Source organism: Melanerpes formicivorus, unplaced genomic scaffold, assembly GCF_026170545.1.
Source record: "Melanerpes formicivorus ecotype bairdi unplaced genomic scaffold, bMelFor1.0.p_v2 SCAF_4, whole genome shotgun sequence".
Classification (NCBI taxonomy): domain Eukaryota; kingdom Metazoa; phylum Chordata; class Aves; order Piciformes; family Picidae; genus Melanerpes; species Melanerpes formicivorus.
Window position 1 is genome coordinate 7269600 of NW_027142356.1, and position 17446 is coordinate 7287045.

At 39.4% G+C, this 17446-nt stretch overlaps 1 protein-coding gene across 3 annotated transcripts in view; it reads right to left on the reverse strand.

Moving 5' to 3' along the window:
* Nucleotides 1-473: 473 nt before the first annotated feature.
* The window catches only part of CENPE (centromere protein E), a 38402-nt gene continuing 21429 nt past the window's right edge, over nucleotides 474-17446 (reverse strand). For all 3 annotated transcript variants that reach the window (XM_068136848.1, XM_068136849.1, XM_068136847.1), the window contains 17 exons: nucleotides 17278-17436; nucleotides 16227-16448; nucleotides 15009-15167; nucleotides 14602-14820; nucleotides 13382-13519; nucleotides 12369-12569; nucleotides 12145-12288; nucleotides 10544-10756; nucleotides 8614-8823; nucleotides 7931-8140; nucleotides 5997-6218; nucleotides 5210-5413; nucleotides 4609-4721; nucleotides 4042-4139; nucleotides 3438-3600; nucleotides 2088-2347; nucleotides 474-1261 (listed from right to left, as the gene is read on the reverse strand). In XM_068136848.1, the coding sequence (XP_067992949.1) occupies nucleotides 1164-1261; nucleotides 2088-2347; nucleotides 3438-3600; nucleotides 4042-4139; nucleotides 4609-4721; nucleotides 5210-5413; nucleotides 5997-6218; nucleotides 7931-8140; nucleotides 8614-8823; nucleotides 10544-10756; nucleotides 12145-12288; nucleotides 12369-12569; nucleotides 13382-13519; nucleotides 14602-14820; nucleotides 15009-15167; nucleotides 16227-16448; nucleotides 17278-17436 (3033 nt within the window). In that variant the 3' untranslated portion in view covers nucleotides 474-1163. The remainder of the gene's footprint in view (nucleotides 1262-2087; nucleotides 2348-3437; nucleotides 3601-4041; nucleotides 4140-4608; nucleotides 4722-5209; nucleotides 5414-5996; nucleotides 6219-7930; nucleotides 8141-8613; nucleotides 8824-10543; nucleotides 10757-12144; nucleotides 12289-12368; nucleotides 12570-13381; nucleotides 13520-14601; nucleotides 14821-15008; nucleotides 15168-16226; nucleotides 16449-17277; nucleotides 17437-17446) is intronic.

A 17446-nucleotide genomic window follows, 5' to 3' on the forward strand; every position in this document is an offset into this window, starting at 1 on the left:
AACTTGGAGTTAAATAAAATACCAGTAACAGAGTTGTGCAGCAGTAAACTTCTGCCTAAAGTGGTTATTGCAGAAAGGCCTGTAGTGATAGGATGAGGGGCAATGGTTTTAAGTTAGACATTTATACTGGATGTGAGGAACAAGTTCTTTAGCATGAGTGTGGTGTGGTGGCACACCAGAACAGGTTGCCCAGGGAGGCAGTTGCAGCCGCAGCCCTAAAGATATTCAACATTAGGCCATACAAGACTCTCAGGAACCTGATCCAGTGGAAGATGTCACTATTCACCACAGGTGAGTTGGACTGACCACCTTTGGAGGTCCCTTCCAACCCAAACCACTGCTTCTATAGAGTTAAAGGACAGACAAAAAGCACAATGATGGATGTGGTGAGATTACTGTGGAAGACACCTTTTAAACTGAATATTGTAACCAACACCCTTCAATCATAGCACATGTAGTGACCAGAAAATGCATTAATGCTTAACATAGAAGTTTATTGTAAAGAAAAACTTTTTATACAAAACATACAAAAAAATAAGCCCCAGAAAGCAGATAAGTAGGTCAGTAAAAATAGTCAGCCCTGGTAATCCAGTTTGTCTTCCACTGGGTGGCAGGAAAGTGTCAAGGCCACTGGTTATCATTAATAAAACCTAATATCCCAATTCAGATGGAAAAGAGATGGAATAGGATGCAAAAATAAAGTTATTTTTGGTACCACAGGAGGATGAGCTGCAAACAGTGTAAGGGGTTTAAAAGGAGCCCCTGGTGGTGTGCCCCGTGGAAATCAGAAACTTCAGTTTAGGAGTGACAGAAAAGTTTAAGACCAAGGAGATTCACAGTAGATTAGTTGGTAATCAATTCCTGTTTTCATTTGTTTTCAACACATTGGCTTTTCTTTCTCTGCCATCCAAAACAACCCCAGTGTAGAATATCCCTCACATCAGTAGGTGTCGGACAACATCACTGCTTTTCCATTTTTGTCCTTGTATTCCAGCTTTTCCAATTGTGGGAAACAGCAACTTGGGAAGCAAGGAATTTACATGCTACCAGAGCTCTTCTCACTTCTTCAAAGAGGCTGACAGTTTTTGACCTGAAGCAATTATCTTATGTACAAGGCAGATTCCCTGTGTACCTACTGCAAAGGCTGCTTAGAACAGAGCCCTTTACTGAGTGGTACAATCAGGGGCTTTATCCTTCTCTGGAGTTCCAAACCAGCGCTGAAGATGTTCTTCCAGAGGCTCTGGTCCTAGAAACTGTGTATCTGTACAGAAGACAAGAACTTGAGAGTAACATTTAAACTTTCCCAGACAGACAAGCCGTAAGAATACAGCAATTTAATCTTGATTAGTGTTTTAAATGTTAAAGCTTCTCAGAGGCAAGCTTTGTGTTGAGGGGACCTCTACCATTACGTTAGCCTTATGAGAAACAGCAGTATGTTATATGCTCTCTGGAAGTCTGTCTTGAGAACTGTTCAATTCAAACATGTCTTCTCAAAGTTCTTCAAGTTGAAATATAATGAGAACAGTAGCACTAATATGATAATGTAGATGAATAAGATTTCCCAGAAGTCACCAGGCCAGGCAAGAGAACTTCAGTAAGGCTGAGGATTTTAAAAACAGCCATTACTGCAGTTGGAGCCAGATTGGTACATTCAACATCAACTGAAGTCTACCTCCTCAAAGAAGATCAGAAAAATTAGCCAGAAGTTAAGTTTGAGTAGTTTTGCCAGAAGTCTGTGCTTAACCCAACCATAGGTAAAAAGCAAAACACTTTAGAGCATCAACTATGTAGTAATGATCTTCTACTAATTGACTAAAAAAAGGCAGTCATCACTGACTGCTGCAAAAGAAAGGTCACAATCTTCAAGGGGTGAAGGACTCATTTAAGTATTTAGGTTCTGTGGAGCATACCTAAGCTTTTCGGCTCCAGCTAGTCAGCCCTTCCAGTCACCTGACTAGCTATTCAGGAGGACTGCATGCTGTTTCAAGTCTGAAACATACTAAATAGAGCATCTGCCCTCAGCTCAGACCACCCCTCATATTTTGCCTCTACAAATCTTTACAGGACAGCAGTGTTGTGTTACATACCTGCTGGTATACCCAAGCTGGAATTATCAAAGAAATTTGTACAAGCTCGTGGCAAAGGCTTTGGTAGGTCTTGAATCACAGTTTCCTCAGAAACAGGTTCCTTAGGAGGTGTAGATACTTGCTCTTCAAGGAAGTAGGACACAGCCTTCCTTGGGGACCTTGGTACTGCCTCTCGAGTGTTTTTTCTTGAGGCCTGCTCTCTCCATTTCATTGCTCTTACTTTCCATTTTACAAGTTCCTCTTTCAGTTCACGCTTGTTGCTGAGAAGAGAAAACCCCAAACAACTGAGCATTTAATGAAGAAATTTAAAGCAGTTCTGTTAACCAAAGATACAATAGAATAAACCAGGTTGGAAGAGACCTTCAAGATCATGTCCAACCTATCATCCAACACCACCCAACCAACTAACCCATGGCACCAAGCACCCTATCAAGTCTCCTCCTGAACAGCTCCAATGATGGTGACTCCACCACCTCCTCAGGCAGCCCATTCCAATGGGCAATCACTCTCTCTCTGTAGAACTTCCTCCTAACCTCCAGCCTAAACCTCCCCTGGCACAGGCTGAGACTGTGTCCTCTTGTTCTGGTGCTGGTTGCCTGGGAGAAGAGACCAACCTCTGCCTGTCTACAACCCCCCTTCAGGTAGTTGTAGAGAGAAATAAGGTCACCCCTGAGTCTCCTCTTCTCCAGGCTAAGCAACCCCAGCTCCCTCAGCCTCTCCTGATAGGGCTTGTGTTCCAAACCCCTCACCAACTTTGTTGCCCTTCTCTGGGCACGCTCCAGCAAGTCAACATCCTTCCTGAACTGAGGAGCCCAGAACTGGACACAGGACTCAAGATGTGGCCTAACCAGTACAGTGCACAGGGGCAGAATGACCTCCCTGTTCCTGCTGGCCACACTGTTTCTGATCCAGGCCAGGATGCCACTGGCTCTCTTGGCTACCTGGGCACACTGCAGGCTCATGTTTAGCCTACCATCAGCCAGCACTCCCAGGTGCCTCTCTGCCTGGCCACTCTCCAGCCACTCTGACACCAGCCTGTAGATTCCTGACAACAGGTAATTATGTCTGTAATATATTATCTGAAAACAAAATGCAAGATGGATCTGTATATCCTGCTTTGAGGCAATTCCAACACAAATACATCTCCAAGAATTCAACAGATTCCTGCAAAAGCAGCTTGAAGCTCAATACCATAAAAACATAAGTTAATAACTTCTAGTTGGAAACAAAAGCAGCTATAGAAATCTAAAATTACTTCAAAAAACAAAAATAAATCACTTCTATGGTTATCCCACAAAGAAACATCATCAACAAGGGATTTGACATCTTGCTTATCAGCTTTATGCTTACCATAGTAGATCATCATTTTGTTTCTTCAGGTGCAAATTCTCTTTCTGTAACTTAGCTTGCTCAGATTTTAGAACAAGCATGTGTGTGCTCTGCACAATACCACTGCCACCACCACAGGTAAATGGTAACTGGGATTGCTGAGGACTTTCTTTTTCCAGCAACACTAGAAAACAGTTTTAGATATAGAAGTCTGTTATCTGGGGAGTGCTCAAACCAAGTCATTGTATATTTTAAGTACCACTACAACAGCTATTCTCTTTTATACACAGACACTTCCCAGTATTCAATGTCAGGAAGATATGAAACTTAAGATTCTTCCCTAGACCATTGAGAATTAAAATAGTGCTAGGTACAGCAGAACTACAATTAGAACTATGTAAATTCAATCAAGGGAAAAATGGCAACATGAGCTACTGCAGCTTGCCTTACCCCAAGTACAAACACAGCTGCAGAAATAAAAATACATTAACTGCTGTGATTCTATTGCAGTGTGTGCAGCAAACGTTGTAAACTCCATCTCCAAGGCACCCAATCCCCACTTTGAGATAAGAAGTCTGCAAATTCTTTAAAATTAAGGAATCTCTTGTATTTATTTTTAATTTACCAGTAGCATCTTTCTCTTGATATGCTCTTCTAAGATCATCTTGGAGCTTTCTTATCTGTTGCTTTTGGTGTTCTGCAACAGCTTTATAATCAGCAAGTCTATGTGGGGCAGGAAGAGAAGAAGAGAAGTCCTCAGTTTAACAGTTACTACAGCTGCAAAAGACTTAGTTTGATTTCTAACTGAGCTACCAAATACAAAACATACCCAAGTTATACACATAAAACTTGAGACAGTTAGATTTCAGGTAAAATGCAGAAAACTAGAAGCTGAACTACAATTTCACTGTGTCCCTTCTCTCCAAGAAATAAAGTGCTTTCTATTAATGCTTCCCCCTCCTCTTTTGTCAGAAGGGTTACTTTGTTGATGGCTAAGAACTTGTGGTGGGTGTAGAGGGAAGGAGTTCAAACAAGGAAGGAGAGATGTGTTAAGGTTTTTTGCTATCTGGAATCTATGACAATCCTATGACACCTAAAGCTGAATGCTCATGTTCAGGGAGGAGTGTGAAGGAAAAGTGGAAGCTAGAACTGCAGTAGCTGAGAATTGAAACAAATGAAAATTTTAACTTACTTCTTATCAAGAGTGTTGAATGTTTTCATTCTTGCCATATCACATTTTACCAGTTGTGTTTTGAGAGAATCAATTTCTTCTTTGTAGCCCTCAGTGCCTTTATCTATTTCGGCCTGAAAATAAAAAGTATTGTTGGAAGACAGGCAACGAATTTAAGAGTTGCTTACTGTGTCTTTACAGGTAGCTTTGCAGAACAAGACTGGGAACAGGAAGCTATTTAAGTAAGAATGCCCATGTTGTCAAGTACACTCTACTATTTAGTTGTATCCTAATTCCAGTGTATCTGGTGTACGCAATCATACTTGATCAAGATTTGTTTACTTGTATATTGAACTAGTATGAAAATACATTACATAGAAAAAACAGCTCATGCTTCACTCACAAAATTTTTAGGAAGTTTCAGAAATGCATCATGCAGAAGTGATCAATTTAGCTTCTAATCTCGTAACACAGGTGCTACGTTTGTCAAACTGGAAATTGCACTTAAAGCGGGCAACTAGAGCTTTACTCTAAGAATACCATGCAGAACAGTACATTTTAGAGATCTAGGTTCTTTCTGAAATCAGAGAAAAATGAGAAGGAGTGAATATCTTGCTCATACCTGAAGACTCTGATTCACTGTTAAGGTAGTTCTGAGCTGCTTCTCTGTCTCATCTAGTTTGGCTTGCAGTTGGGTGAGCTCACTCACCGACACTCTTGTTGTTACCTGTTCTTCTAACTTGCTTATCCTGTCATTTTTCTTTTCAACATCTTTTGCTACTTCATTTATTTCATTTTCCAACTTCTGAATTTTGACTTCCATAGCCTATGGAATATATACCACACAGTTATAAGTAGTCATGCCAAGCGATAACAGTTACAATACATGGCTGCAGCCTGAACTCTAATCACACAACACAATCCCATGCTAGAGGCTCCACAGAAACTCTTGGTGTCTACCTTGCTCCTCTGTGCCACTTCTCAGTGTTTTGGACACTCAAGTCTAAATGAAAGAATGAAGGTGATTGACAAAAACCAGTATAGGACAGTGTCTTCAATTTCTAGGATTAAAGACAATTCTGCTCCAGTATGACAGTGAATACCATAAAGGAAGTATCAAGACTATCACACTTCAAACCAGTGCCTCAAAACCAAATGATCATATTTTAAATGGATTTCTGACAGCTATCTGTGTACAGAAGGCAGGCAATTAACATAATAATTACAGGCAAGAGCTGAAACTTGCATCTTGCAAATAAATAAGCAGCTGCAAAACTGAAGTACAATCTGGCCCATTACATTGTAGCAGAGATTAACAGTTGCCATCTATATTTCCTGCCCCCCCACCATGTATTCTCGCTCTGAAAACCAGCATCACAGGAGTTTTCCCTAGAAACAGATATTGGTACCTTTTTATCTTGTTCTGCAGCCTTTAGTTTGTTGTGAAGCCTGCAGTTTTCTTCTTCTAAGGCGAGACTGGCAGAGCCATCATGGGCCAGCTGATCTTTAAGAGTCTTCAATTCCTGCAGCAACTTCTCAGTTACCTCTTTCCTCCGTTTTGATTCAACATTGGCATTTTTACAATAGTTGGCAATCCTGGCATCCAGCTCTAAAGAAAGCTGATAGAGTGTCTGAAAATAAGTAATACAGAGAAGTTTTAAATAATTTTTGAATCAACTAGAAATAAGGTCACTGAAGAAACAGGAAGTATCTTTAACTGTCTAATTTTAGAGTCTTGTTTCTGTGTCCCACTTGAATGTACTTGGTATCAGAAGTGGAATCCCTACCAAGAGACAAGTTCAGTTTCCAAAAGAGAGGGAGGCAGTAAGGGGCTCAAAAGGATGATGCATCACAGTTTACCAGTATTTCTGCATTAATTTAAATCAACATGACCACTGCAGAAGCAAAGGAGACTGGAATGTCTTGTTAAAGGTCATAAAATCATTAAGGTTGGAAAAAACCCATAAGATTAAGTCCAACTGTCAAACCAACAGCACCATGCCCACTAAACCATATCCTTAAGTGCTCTGTCTACAAAGTTTTGAACACCTCCAGGCATGGTAACTCCACCTAACTGGGCAGCCTGTTCCAATGCCTGACTGCTCTTTTTGTGATGTAATTTTTCCTACTATCCAGCCTAAATCTCCCCTGGCACAGTCTGAGACCATTTCCTCTTGTTCTATCACTAGTTACTTCAAAGAAGCAGCTAACCCCCACCTCAGTACAACTTTATTTCAGATAGTTGTAGAGCATGTCAGTAGGAAACAAGAGAAGATTTTGCTAGAATGTATTCATTGAGTAAAGGGAGCAAAGCCATTAGAGAGCAAACATACATCCAAGTAAAAGAAAGCTTCACTTGCCAGGATATAACATAACAGAATATTTTTGTTTGGTGAAAGCTTTTCTCCATATCATATGCCTGTCAGGAAATTCCTCTAAGATGCCTGTCAACATTGTGAAATCCTGAAGAAGTCAAGAGTGGTAACTGACTCTGCAGAAAAAAGTTTTTAAAACAGGCTAAGCTTAACAGGACCGAACTGAGTCACAACACTGAAGGAGGAAGGCTGATGAGCTTCTCCTACTCCAGACCAGTCCGAGTAGAAAGAATAATAGCATGAGCAGACCAGGAGCTTCCAGGATACTCTTGTCAAGAAATGCTGTTGCTAACAACTCTGAAAGTAGCGGATTCCTTTCCATAAACTGGAAAATGTTGAACACACTTCAGATACATGAAATCTCATGAAGCACTTAACCCCGTAAAAGACTCTTCCTATTTTCCAAAGGGGGCAAAAAGAAAAAAAAACACACACACAAAAAAAAAAAAATCAAACCACAAACACACAAGAGAAATGAAGGTTGAACCAACTTGAAATGAGAAAAAACACAATAACAAACCACAACTGAATTTTAAGAATAGCTGAAATAGTTTCAGTGAAGGTATTTTGAAGAGAGCAGATAGTCTTGTGACTGTAAATCTCAGCTGTGATTATCATGCTGCCAAGTTCTTCAAGCAAAGCTATGCAACAACTTGGAACCTATCTTCAGGTTTAGTCCGGTAAGAAATGCAAATAAAGAAAAAGCCTCACAATGTATGCTTAGAAAGTGTTTGGTGTTTTGTTTTTGGGTTGTTTTTTTTAACCAAAGGAGGTTTCCAAGTTTGAACACACAAGAAATCTTGAGAAAAATAACTTAAGTATTCTGACATCTTACAGTCAGTTCAGTATGAAAATACTAAGTGCTAATTAATAATCCTTTAATAGCCTTTTATGTGTTTCATTTTCATTCAGGTTAGAGACATTTACAGGCCTCTATAATGCAATCCAAATTAAAGACTTCACTTCACCTTTGATTTAGGAGTCCAGAACTTGATGCCTCGCAAAAGCCTTTCATAATCTTTCTTTAACTCTTCTTTAAGTTCCTCTGCATCACACTCAGTTCTTGAAACGGCTTCCCAGAACTGTAGTGTTTGTCTCCTGGAACTTTCTTGCTGATGAAGCTCTGCCTCTATGCAAAGAAGTTCGCTTTCCATTTCTGATACATCTTTGAGAAGGCTCTTCAAAAGAGAGAGAATTCAAGTTTAAATACTGTTTATGTTTTACCCTCTTAGCTACCATTATTTTCAGCAAGTCCATTTTCATATCTGATTACTGTATAAAAGGAATTTCACTCTACTTAAATTACACCTTACTGGGAAAATGAGAAGACAACCTACATTCTTGTGGCAGGTGAGAAAGAAAAAAATATTATGAAGTTTCAAAAAGACACCGTGGTATCAGGTAGTACACATTTTACAGGTCAAATGAGTGACAACATTTCAACTGTTTATAACCTTGTAATTTCACTTTGAGCCATCCTATAAAACAGAATCTTCATAGTACAGAATTAGAAGCATTAAAAAAAAACAACCCAAACTCCATGCACCTCTTCAGTGAAACCTTAACAGAAAAACAACGCCACTGTTGCTTTTAGCACAACCCCATCTCTTGAGAAACATCAAGTCTGTGTGAAAATTTTTTCAAATACTACCTCTGCATCCAAGTGCAAACTCTGCAGCACTTCACTGCTGTTTAACTCTTCAGAGGATATTTCAGTCTGGTTCATCCCAGTCTTCCTGAGATACTGAATCTGAGCTCGTAGCTCATCTTGTTTTCTCTTTTCCTCAAGCAGCTCCATTTCATGTTTGTTAACAGTAGCATAATATTCTCTTCTCTTTGAGCAAATACGACTGAACAGAAACTGTTGTAGAAGCACAGGATATATCTGTGAGCATGCTTCAAAACAGTACCCTACATCCAGCTAAAATCCCATACTTTTAATCTGGTCTATCTACTCCTAGCCCATTGGTGTCCAGGACAACTGAGTCAGCTAAGAGTCTGTATGAACTGTACAGGAAGTTCTTCACCATGAGGTTAGTGAGACACTGGAACAGGATGCTCAGAGTGGTGGTAGAAGCTCCATCCCTGGAGGTTTTTAAGGCCAAGCTGAATGGGGCTCTGAGCGACCTGATTTAGTATGGGGTGTCCCTGCCCATGGCAGCGGGGTTGGAATGAGATGATCCTTGAGGTCCCTTCCAGCCCTGACAATTCTATGACTCTATAGCTATGCTATACAAGACTTTGATCTGGGTCAGTATTTTTAAGTTATGCTATTTTCTGTGGGCTTCTAAAACAGCCAAAAAGCCTAAAAGGGTCAAGACAGCCTTCCAGGAATCTAGTCTTTAAATTTACCAGAGGCTACTTAGCTTTTCAATCTTAGAGTTTTGAAAGATGCAGATCTACAGGAACATCACTCCACAGATTTAAAGCTTTATTCCAGTCAAGATCACTACTTAAACTTCAATATAGAAGTTAAAAGGCATCTGTGGGGAAAAACCCCCAAACCTCTCTGAAGTTAGGGAATAAGCATCTCCAGAGTAGCTGTTCAGCTTTGTAGCTAATGAGTATTTATGGATGACAGATTCAAGATCACAGAATGGTTTGAGTTGCAAGAGACCTTTAAAGGTCACGTAGTCCAACTCTCCTGCATTAAGCAGGGACATGAGCTGGATCTGATTGAGCTTTGCCTAACCTGACCATGAATGTTTCCAAAGATAGGGCATCCATCACCTATCTGGGCATCCTCATTGTAAAGATGTTTTATCCTTCCATATAGTCTGAATCTATCCTCTCTGTTTAAAACCATCACCCCTTATCCTATTGCAGTAAGAGCTGCTAAAAAGTTTATCCTTGTCTTTTTTACAGGCCCCCTTTTAAATAAAAAGCCACAAGGTCTCCCTGGTGCCCTCTGTTCCCCCCCATGCTGAAAAGCCCCAACTACCCCAGGCTGTCCTCGTAGGAGAGGAGAAAGTTTGTATACTTGACTCAAACCTCATCCTCTGCATTCAAACCTGCACCTGCTGCCATCTCCCACTCCTCCACAACCAAAATCACTTAAAGATTCATTGTAAATAAACATGCCTCCCTCCAACTGTCTACTGTATTTCTGCATATGGTAACAGGAATTTCACCAGCTGCCTTCCCAAATTGTCCATAATTTTCCCCCTGATAACTGGAACCAGTTTCACCACTGAACTACAGACTGGGTAAGGTCTGCAAGGCCATGGTATTTATTATACTACTTGGGTAGTCCTGCAGATTAAACATGCATCTCCGAGGCATCTTTCATGTCTCTTTCACCCACAATGAAACACATAATTAGGGGTCCATAATTTGATGGAACACAACAATAAAATTCCCCAATTAATATGGACTAATAATGCTGTGCAATCTACAATCTACAACCCAGTGTCACTGAACTAAATAGTTCCAGGTTTTCAGGACCATAAAGCACTTACTATCAATTTCCCACAAGATATGGATTCACCAAAAAAATAAAATCAAAGCTAGAGTATATAGAACCCCAGCTGTTAATACTGAGATCATTAACCAAAGCAATATGAAGTATTTTAAGTTGGTACCTTCAGTTTGTGCAACAAACTTTGGAGATGACCATTTATATTCTCATTTGTCATTTGAAGTTTTTTGAGTTGGTTACTCTCTTCTGATGAAAGCTGAGGCAGTATTACAGCTATCAGTTCTTTCTGACTCTCCAGGTCACTCTTTAGCCTAAGAGACACTGTAGAGAGGCATTCACACCTTTTCCCCATGGTCAGGAATTTCTCAAGAAGCTCCTACAAGCAGGTGAAAAATTCATTCAGTCGTGTTAAGGAAGAGTGACCAGCTATAAACAGAAGCTTAATATCAGCAACCAGACTCCAGGACTGCCCCCTACAGTAGGTATGGTTTTACAACAAGACTGACTAAGACTTGAGTTTTGACTTGCCACAGGAATAAAACTGTAAGAGGGGCACAAAAGCAGAGAATTTCTTATTTTTTCCAGAACATCTCTTTCATGATTAGATTGCCTGGATGTATTGAGACCCATGGATGAGGTATGAAACTAAATGGTTGGCTTTCCACAAGCTTGCCAGCTGGATTGCCAAGTTATCTGCTTGGTCCTTTGTTGAAAGACCAGGATCATGGAAGTGTTGCTAGCGCTCTGTCATAAAATGAGAGACACAATGAAGCAGTGACCAGGCTGAGAATGTACAGGCTTGCTGACACTCAGCAACCGCCAACTCAAGCATCACGTGAAACTAGGTTATGTGTTTTCTAGTGACTTCCTAGGCATACTACCTCCCATCTTTGATTCTTATTTGAATGAAGCAGGGCTCACCAGGTTAATGCTTCCCTCCACAGAAAATCATTAGAAGTATGGTATCTTGTACAGGGGAATGTACAAGATACATGCTAAACCTGCACAAGGAAGCAGCAGACAAGATCATACATATCACAGAAGCCAGAAGGGGAGAGTAGCATTAAGAAGGGGCAGCTGATGCTTAAGTCCCTCATTAGCTCTCTACTGCTGATGTAAGTTAGGAGGACAGTGTGAATGGAGAAAACTACATAACCCACTTCCACAATTTGATCCTTCATTACTTTTGATGGTAACTGAAGCAACACTTGGGACTTCTCTAGCATGTATAAAATGATGCCCAAGTCTGCTGCAAAGCTATACAGAGTGCAGTACAATGGTACACACTTTAAAGTATTTCACACATTCCTTGGGCTGTCAGGAGACTTCTAGTCCTGATCTGTGAGAGTATCCTTAGGATACTTAATTATCAAAACACTAGGGGAATGACAGGAGCTGCCTATTCTGCAGAAGGAAGCTAATTAATATATTTGAAGCCATTTATTTTTGATAGCGAGTAGCAGATGTGAGGATCTGGGGAGGATTTTGTAGAAGTCAAAATGATGAAGCACTTCTACATTACTGTAGTTATTTTTATTGGGGTGACTGGACAGCAATGACATCAGGTGAACAGTCTCAGTAACTGAGGAGTTCAGTTTAACATTCTTGAAGCAAGATGTACAGTTGCTGGAGTGCAAAAGCAAATCAACTCATCCCATTGTTTGCAGTCCTAGCACGATTTACAGCTCAGAGCAGGAAGGTTTATACTCCTCGGTGTTAAAGGCTTTACATGCATCCTTAAAGTAAGCGGAGAAATAAGTTTACCTCAGTGTTCAAGGTTTTCTCTTTCAGACTGTCATCAGTCACCTGCTCTGCATTATCCAGTGAGTTCACCTGAATGGACACATGACTCACATTTCTCCGCTTCAATTGGTCAAGAGGACCTTCCAGTTTTGAATGTATTTCACACTGAAATAGAAGTATATAGGTTTAAAAACTTATTTGTAACTTCTCTACAATTAGTAAGGTATGCAACTAGCAATACCAACCATCTCAGATCTTTTTTGTAACTCTGTCTTGAGCTGGTCCCGCTCAGACCTTACATCCTGGAGAAGTTTTTGTAGCTCATCTTTTTCTTGATTAATTGATGAGATTTGTTCTTGAAGTTGGAAGGACTGGCTAGTTCTTTCAGTCAATAACTGGTCTTTTTCACACGATACGCTATTTAGCATCTCAGTTAACTGTTGAATCTATAAGTAATGGAGAAAAAAAAATGCCAAAAATTAGGATTTTGGTCTGGTTTGTGTACTTCCCTATGAAATACTCGGATCAGTTTGTGTGACAAAGAAAGAACACAGCTTCCAATAACTAAAACACTAAAGAAAAGTTTAAAAATTTTTGGTGCTCTAATTGCCTGGAAAAAAAATAAAGTAGGAAAAACACAACTCAGAAGGAACAACAAGAGGAAGCAAGAAGGCAATCAACATGCACCCACATCACAAAAGAAATGAAAATAAATAGAAGACTAACATAAGAGAGGGGCAATGAAATAGCCTTTATGCTGCTATATTTGCTAGAGCAGATAAGACATTTTCTAATTTAAGCCAATCTTTAATTATATTATTTGATCTACAGACAGTTTGATAAGTGAAATGTGAGAAGTGACAAAAGATTGAAATGGCAGCAGCCAAGTGCTAAGTTGAAAATGTGCAAAGCTCCAACGATTCTAAACTCACTTAGGTTCTGCCTCAGTGTCTCACAGTGCCTTTTAAAGGGTGAACAAATACATGCAGAATTAGTGACTATTACACTAAGCCTGCACATTGGATAGTCGGTGTCCATTCTCATGGAATGACCAAAAGCAGACAATGCCATTTCTAAACATCACTAAAGAAACTAATACAAAATGCTTTGTCCATGTTCATGCTTGTTTAGCACCCACAGAAAATAATGGTGTGCTGAGAACAAAAAAAGATCAGCAGGATTTGTCTGTGCAAAAGTTTAGCACAGCAGTAACAGAGCATCAGAAAACTGACTAGGTACTAAACCCAAAACTCTTTACCTTGTTTGTTAGGCTGTCCTTCAAAACATCTGACTGCCTCTGAACCTCTGACAAACATTCTTCCCTTTCTTCAGCTTTGATCTTCTCTTCCCTGAGGAGCTCTTGTTGCTGCTTTAATTTCTTCTCAGTTTCAAGAATCTAGAGTAAAAATAGAACAAGTTGATTTCATTCATTTTATACATGTGAATGTACCTCTTCCACACCAGGCCATACAGACAATATGTCACAGAAGTAAAAATATTCGGCATGAAAGAGTGCACCTTCAGTCTGCATACCGGAAATTACAAGTTTCATGTCTTTGAAACTTTCCTGTTTCCCTAAGCAAAGCCTGCCAACCTGCATACCAAAAAGTCCTTCGAGAATTAGACAAAGTGTGCTAAAAACATATTTGGAGATACGTTCAGCAATTCCTGTTTACAGATGATTAACACAAAGCAGAGATACGATTTGGGTAGAATTCACATCACCATCTAGAAATTACTTCACAGGTTTATGACTTGGACTCTTGTCAGTACTGTTAAGTAATCTGATAATTCATTAGAACCATAGAATTTGTCAGGGTTGGAAAGGACTTCAAGGATCATCTAGTTCCAACCCCTTACCATGAGCAGGGTCACCTCACACTACATGAGGTTGCTCAGAGCCCCATCCAGTCTGGCCCTATCATTCCTTTCACTAAGCCTCTGAATCCCCTGTCAAGTTGAATTTTAGCAGCAAGACAAATGATGCTCAAACAGGTGAATCAGAAGATACTAGTCAAGAGAGTAAAAGATTCTCTCCCCACCAGAGACTTCAAGTACATGTTTTGAAGTGATTACTCTGAGCAAGAAGTGCTGCACAGTGGGTACCATCCACTGCTATGGCTATGCCTAATCCAGAAGGGGAAGAAGCCTGTGAGAACTTGTCACCTTGAGTTTCAAAACTTTGGAGCTCAACAGCAAAACATTTTCTAATGAATTTGAAATGTTAGCTGTTCAGTATAACAGAGCCTGTGTTTACTGGTTCCTCATTTACTTCCATGTAAAGCAGCCTCAAGTAACATTTAAAAAAGAATTTACATACGTCTTTCAATACCATTCCATAAGACTAAGTCAAACATACCAATATTATTCAAGTCTGGGTATAACACATCAATACTTGCAAGATTTTTTTTTACTACAGCTTCAATAATTGATCATCTTCCTCTACCAAGTACTTATATTTAATCAGAGATAAAGCACCTTATCAGCACTCTCTTGTAGATTTATCTCCAGTTTGTTCTTCTCCACCTGAACACCTTCCAGCATTTCCTGGAGCTTCTCTCTCTCCTGTGCTAACAAGCCACACTGTTCTTCCAGCTGTGCAAGTTTACTGCTTTCTCTCCCAGTCTTTTCTTTCAGTTCAAGCAACTGGTGCTTTTCTGTAGTTGCCAAACACAAATCCTCATTCAGCTTGACTACCTATCAAAAAAAGTTTTGGTTTAAAAAGTATAAACAACAACTGGTAACAAAAGTTCCTGCTGCTAAATTGTGTTACCATGATATCTATTGGATCAATAAACCAGCACAAATGATTAAATGCTTGTTACTCCAGTAATTTAGAGGATGTCTTAAAGGACTTATTTTGAAGTGTTTATTACTGTACTTGCCTTTTCTTTCAGTTTGTTTATTACTTCATTTAGTTCATCTTCAGTGTTCTGAAAGCTCTCTTCTCTATTTGCTAGCATATTCTTCAGCATATCAGCTTGCTCTCTCTGATGCGTTAGTTCTCCCTGTAGATCTTCCATTTCTGCCAGCACTTTTAAGGACTGCAGAACAAGGTATTACATGGATGTTCACCCAGTATGACTAAGGTTTGCTTATTAAGAGTTAAGAATAAGTATTTGAATTTCTAGAAGACAAAGTCTTTTACTTTAGAAAAACCCCTCAGTTGCAGTTGTCCCATGCCTAGTTTAAAAACTCCAAAGGAAAACAGTATTTAGAAACAGCATTTATCAGTTTTGTTTGTTTGAAATAGGCAGGAGTAGAGAAGAAGGAAAAAAGCGTTGGGAGAAAAATTATGTAGATGACTTAAACCCAAAAGATGCCCCACAGAACACCCCACCATCAAAAATACACTTACTCCTATAGCAGCGGCCACTAGTTACATAAACAATTTGTCCAATTTAGTAGCAAGACACAAATGTGAAATTAAAGATTTGATAATTCTACTTTGTCACTTTTAGCTTATAAATTAGTTGGTCTATACATCAAGACATTGGTGATTCTACTTGAAGTTTACTAATTTACATTTCTTAACAGCTTCTGGTGGGGAAGAAAAATTTACCAGGCTTTAACTTCAGATTTAACAGCTTGATTTTTAGTTAATTAGGTAACAACAAATTTTTCTGAAGTAGTGTGTCCTCATAAGTACACTTATTGAATTCACCAATCTGTCAGGAAGTAAAACAGGAAAGAAAAATAGAATGGCTAATCAGTTTCTTTTCTGCTTTCTCTTCAGGGTGAGCTGAAGTGGAGGAGAATTAAGCCCTTGAATGTCTGTAAACCTAAATGACCCCTCCTGTTCAGTGCTGAACACAAAAACGCACTACACAGGGAAGATAAACCAGGAACTTGCTAAGTGCTTGTCCAGCAGGTGGCTAAACCCAGTGTAGCAGTGACCAAGCAACAGGAACCAAGGAAATAGGAATTGGTTTCTTTCTTTCTCCACAACCAGATTGAATTAGTAAACTAAATTTTTAGTTTCCTGTTGCTATGAACAAGTACAGGCAGAGGAAAAGATACTGAATGGCAGATGGCTTCATGACCAAAATAATTCAGTAACACAAGCTGCCTTTAGGACAATGAAGAGATTTTTTCATACTTACTCTCTCCTTGCTTTCCTGACAGTCAGCCTCCAACTGATCTCTTTCTGCTTTACAAGTTTCTACTACTTGCTGTAGCTCATCTTTCTCCTGCTTAAGTACAGTGATATTCTCAAGCTGCTTAGAGATATGCTCATTCATTGTTCTTTCCATTTGTTCTTTTTCTGCCAGCAGCTTGCCATATTCAGAAGAGACACGAGTCAGGTTTTCAGTTACTTCAGTGAGCTGAAAGAACAAATGAGGATGGTATTAAATATTTCTAAATCATGGGCAAAAAACATGGCAGAAATCATGGTTAGTTTGGAAAAAACACCAGTAACACCCTAATCGATTGAATTGTTGTCCAAATAATCAAGTTCTGGTTTTAAGAGTGTATTAGATATTTCAAACATCATCTGTACATATAGGTTGTTATTACCGGATTATTTTACAGAAGACATTTCCATCAGCTTACTGCTAAAGATGTAACACTTTTGATGAATAGTCAAATTTCAGTGCTTCCATCTCATTGGCAGACAGAAGCAAATGTAAAAATCTGCAGACCATTATCATTCCATGAAAAGCATTCCACTGCTGTATACACAGAAGATAGATATTAATGCTTGTTAGCATCAAGACTAAAAGCTACAACAGCTTCAGACACTAATATCAGTAGATAAGGAATTTATTAGTGCAGCAACTTAAAGCATGAGCAGTTGAAAGGTAGTTTAGCTCAAGTACCTGCAAAGTTCCATAGCTAAGAGACATATTAGAACACAAAGTTTTAAGACCTGGAAAACACATTGAGGACAAAGAGCAGCACTGATTCCAAATAACGTTCCATCATTCAGCACTACGGCTTCTTTAGTTGTACATAAGGCTTGTAGGTCAAAGAATTTGATCATCTTTTCACTGCATCTATGGATTTTTTTGTGGGAAGTAGTACAAGGAAGGAAAGGTAGAAGTCTGAACATTTTGTTACTACATTTCTGGAACCTTTACAAACTGAAGTTTGCAGTGAACATGGGCTGCCCATCCTGATAGCATTTCTAGTTTACTCAAAACCACATCTGACCTTCTGCTGCAGTTCGCCAGTTGTATTCTTCAATGACTCTTGTGCTTCCAAGAGCTGATTTTCTTTCTCTGAAATACTTCCTTTCAGCTCCACAATAGCCTCCTGACATTCTTTGAGAGAGTTATGAGCACATCTCAACTCTTCCATCATCTCTGAATTCTTTGAGCAC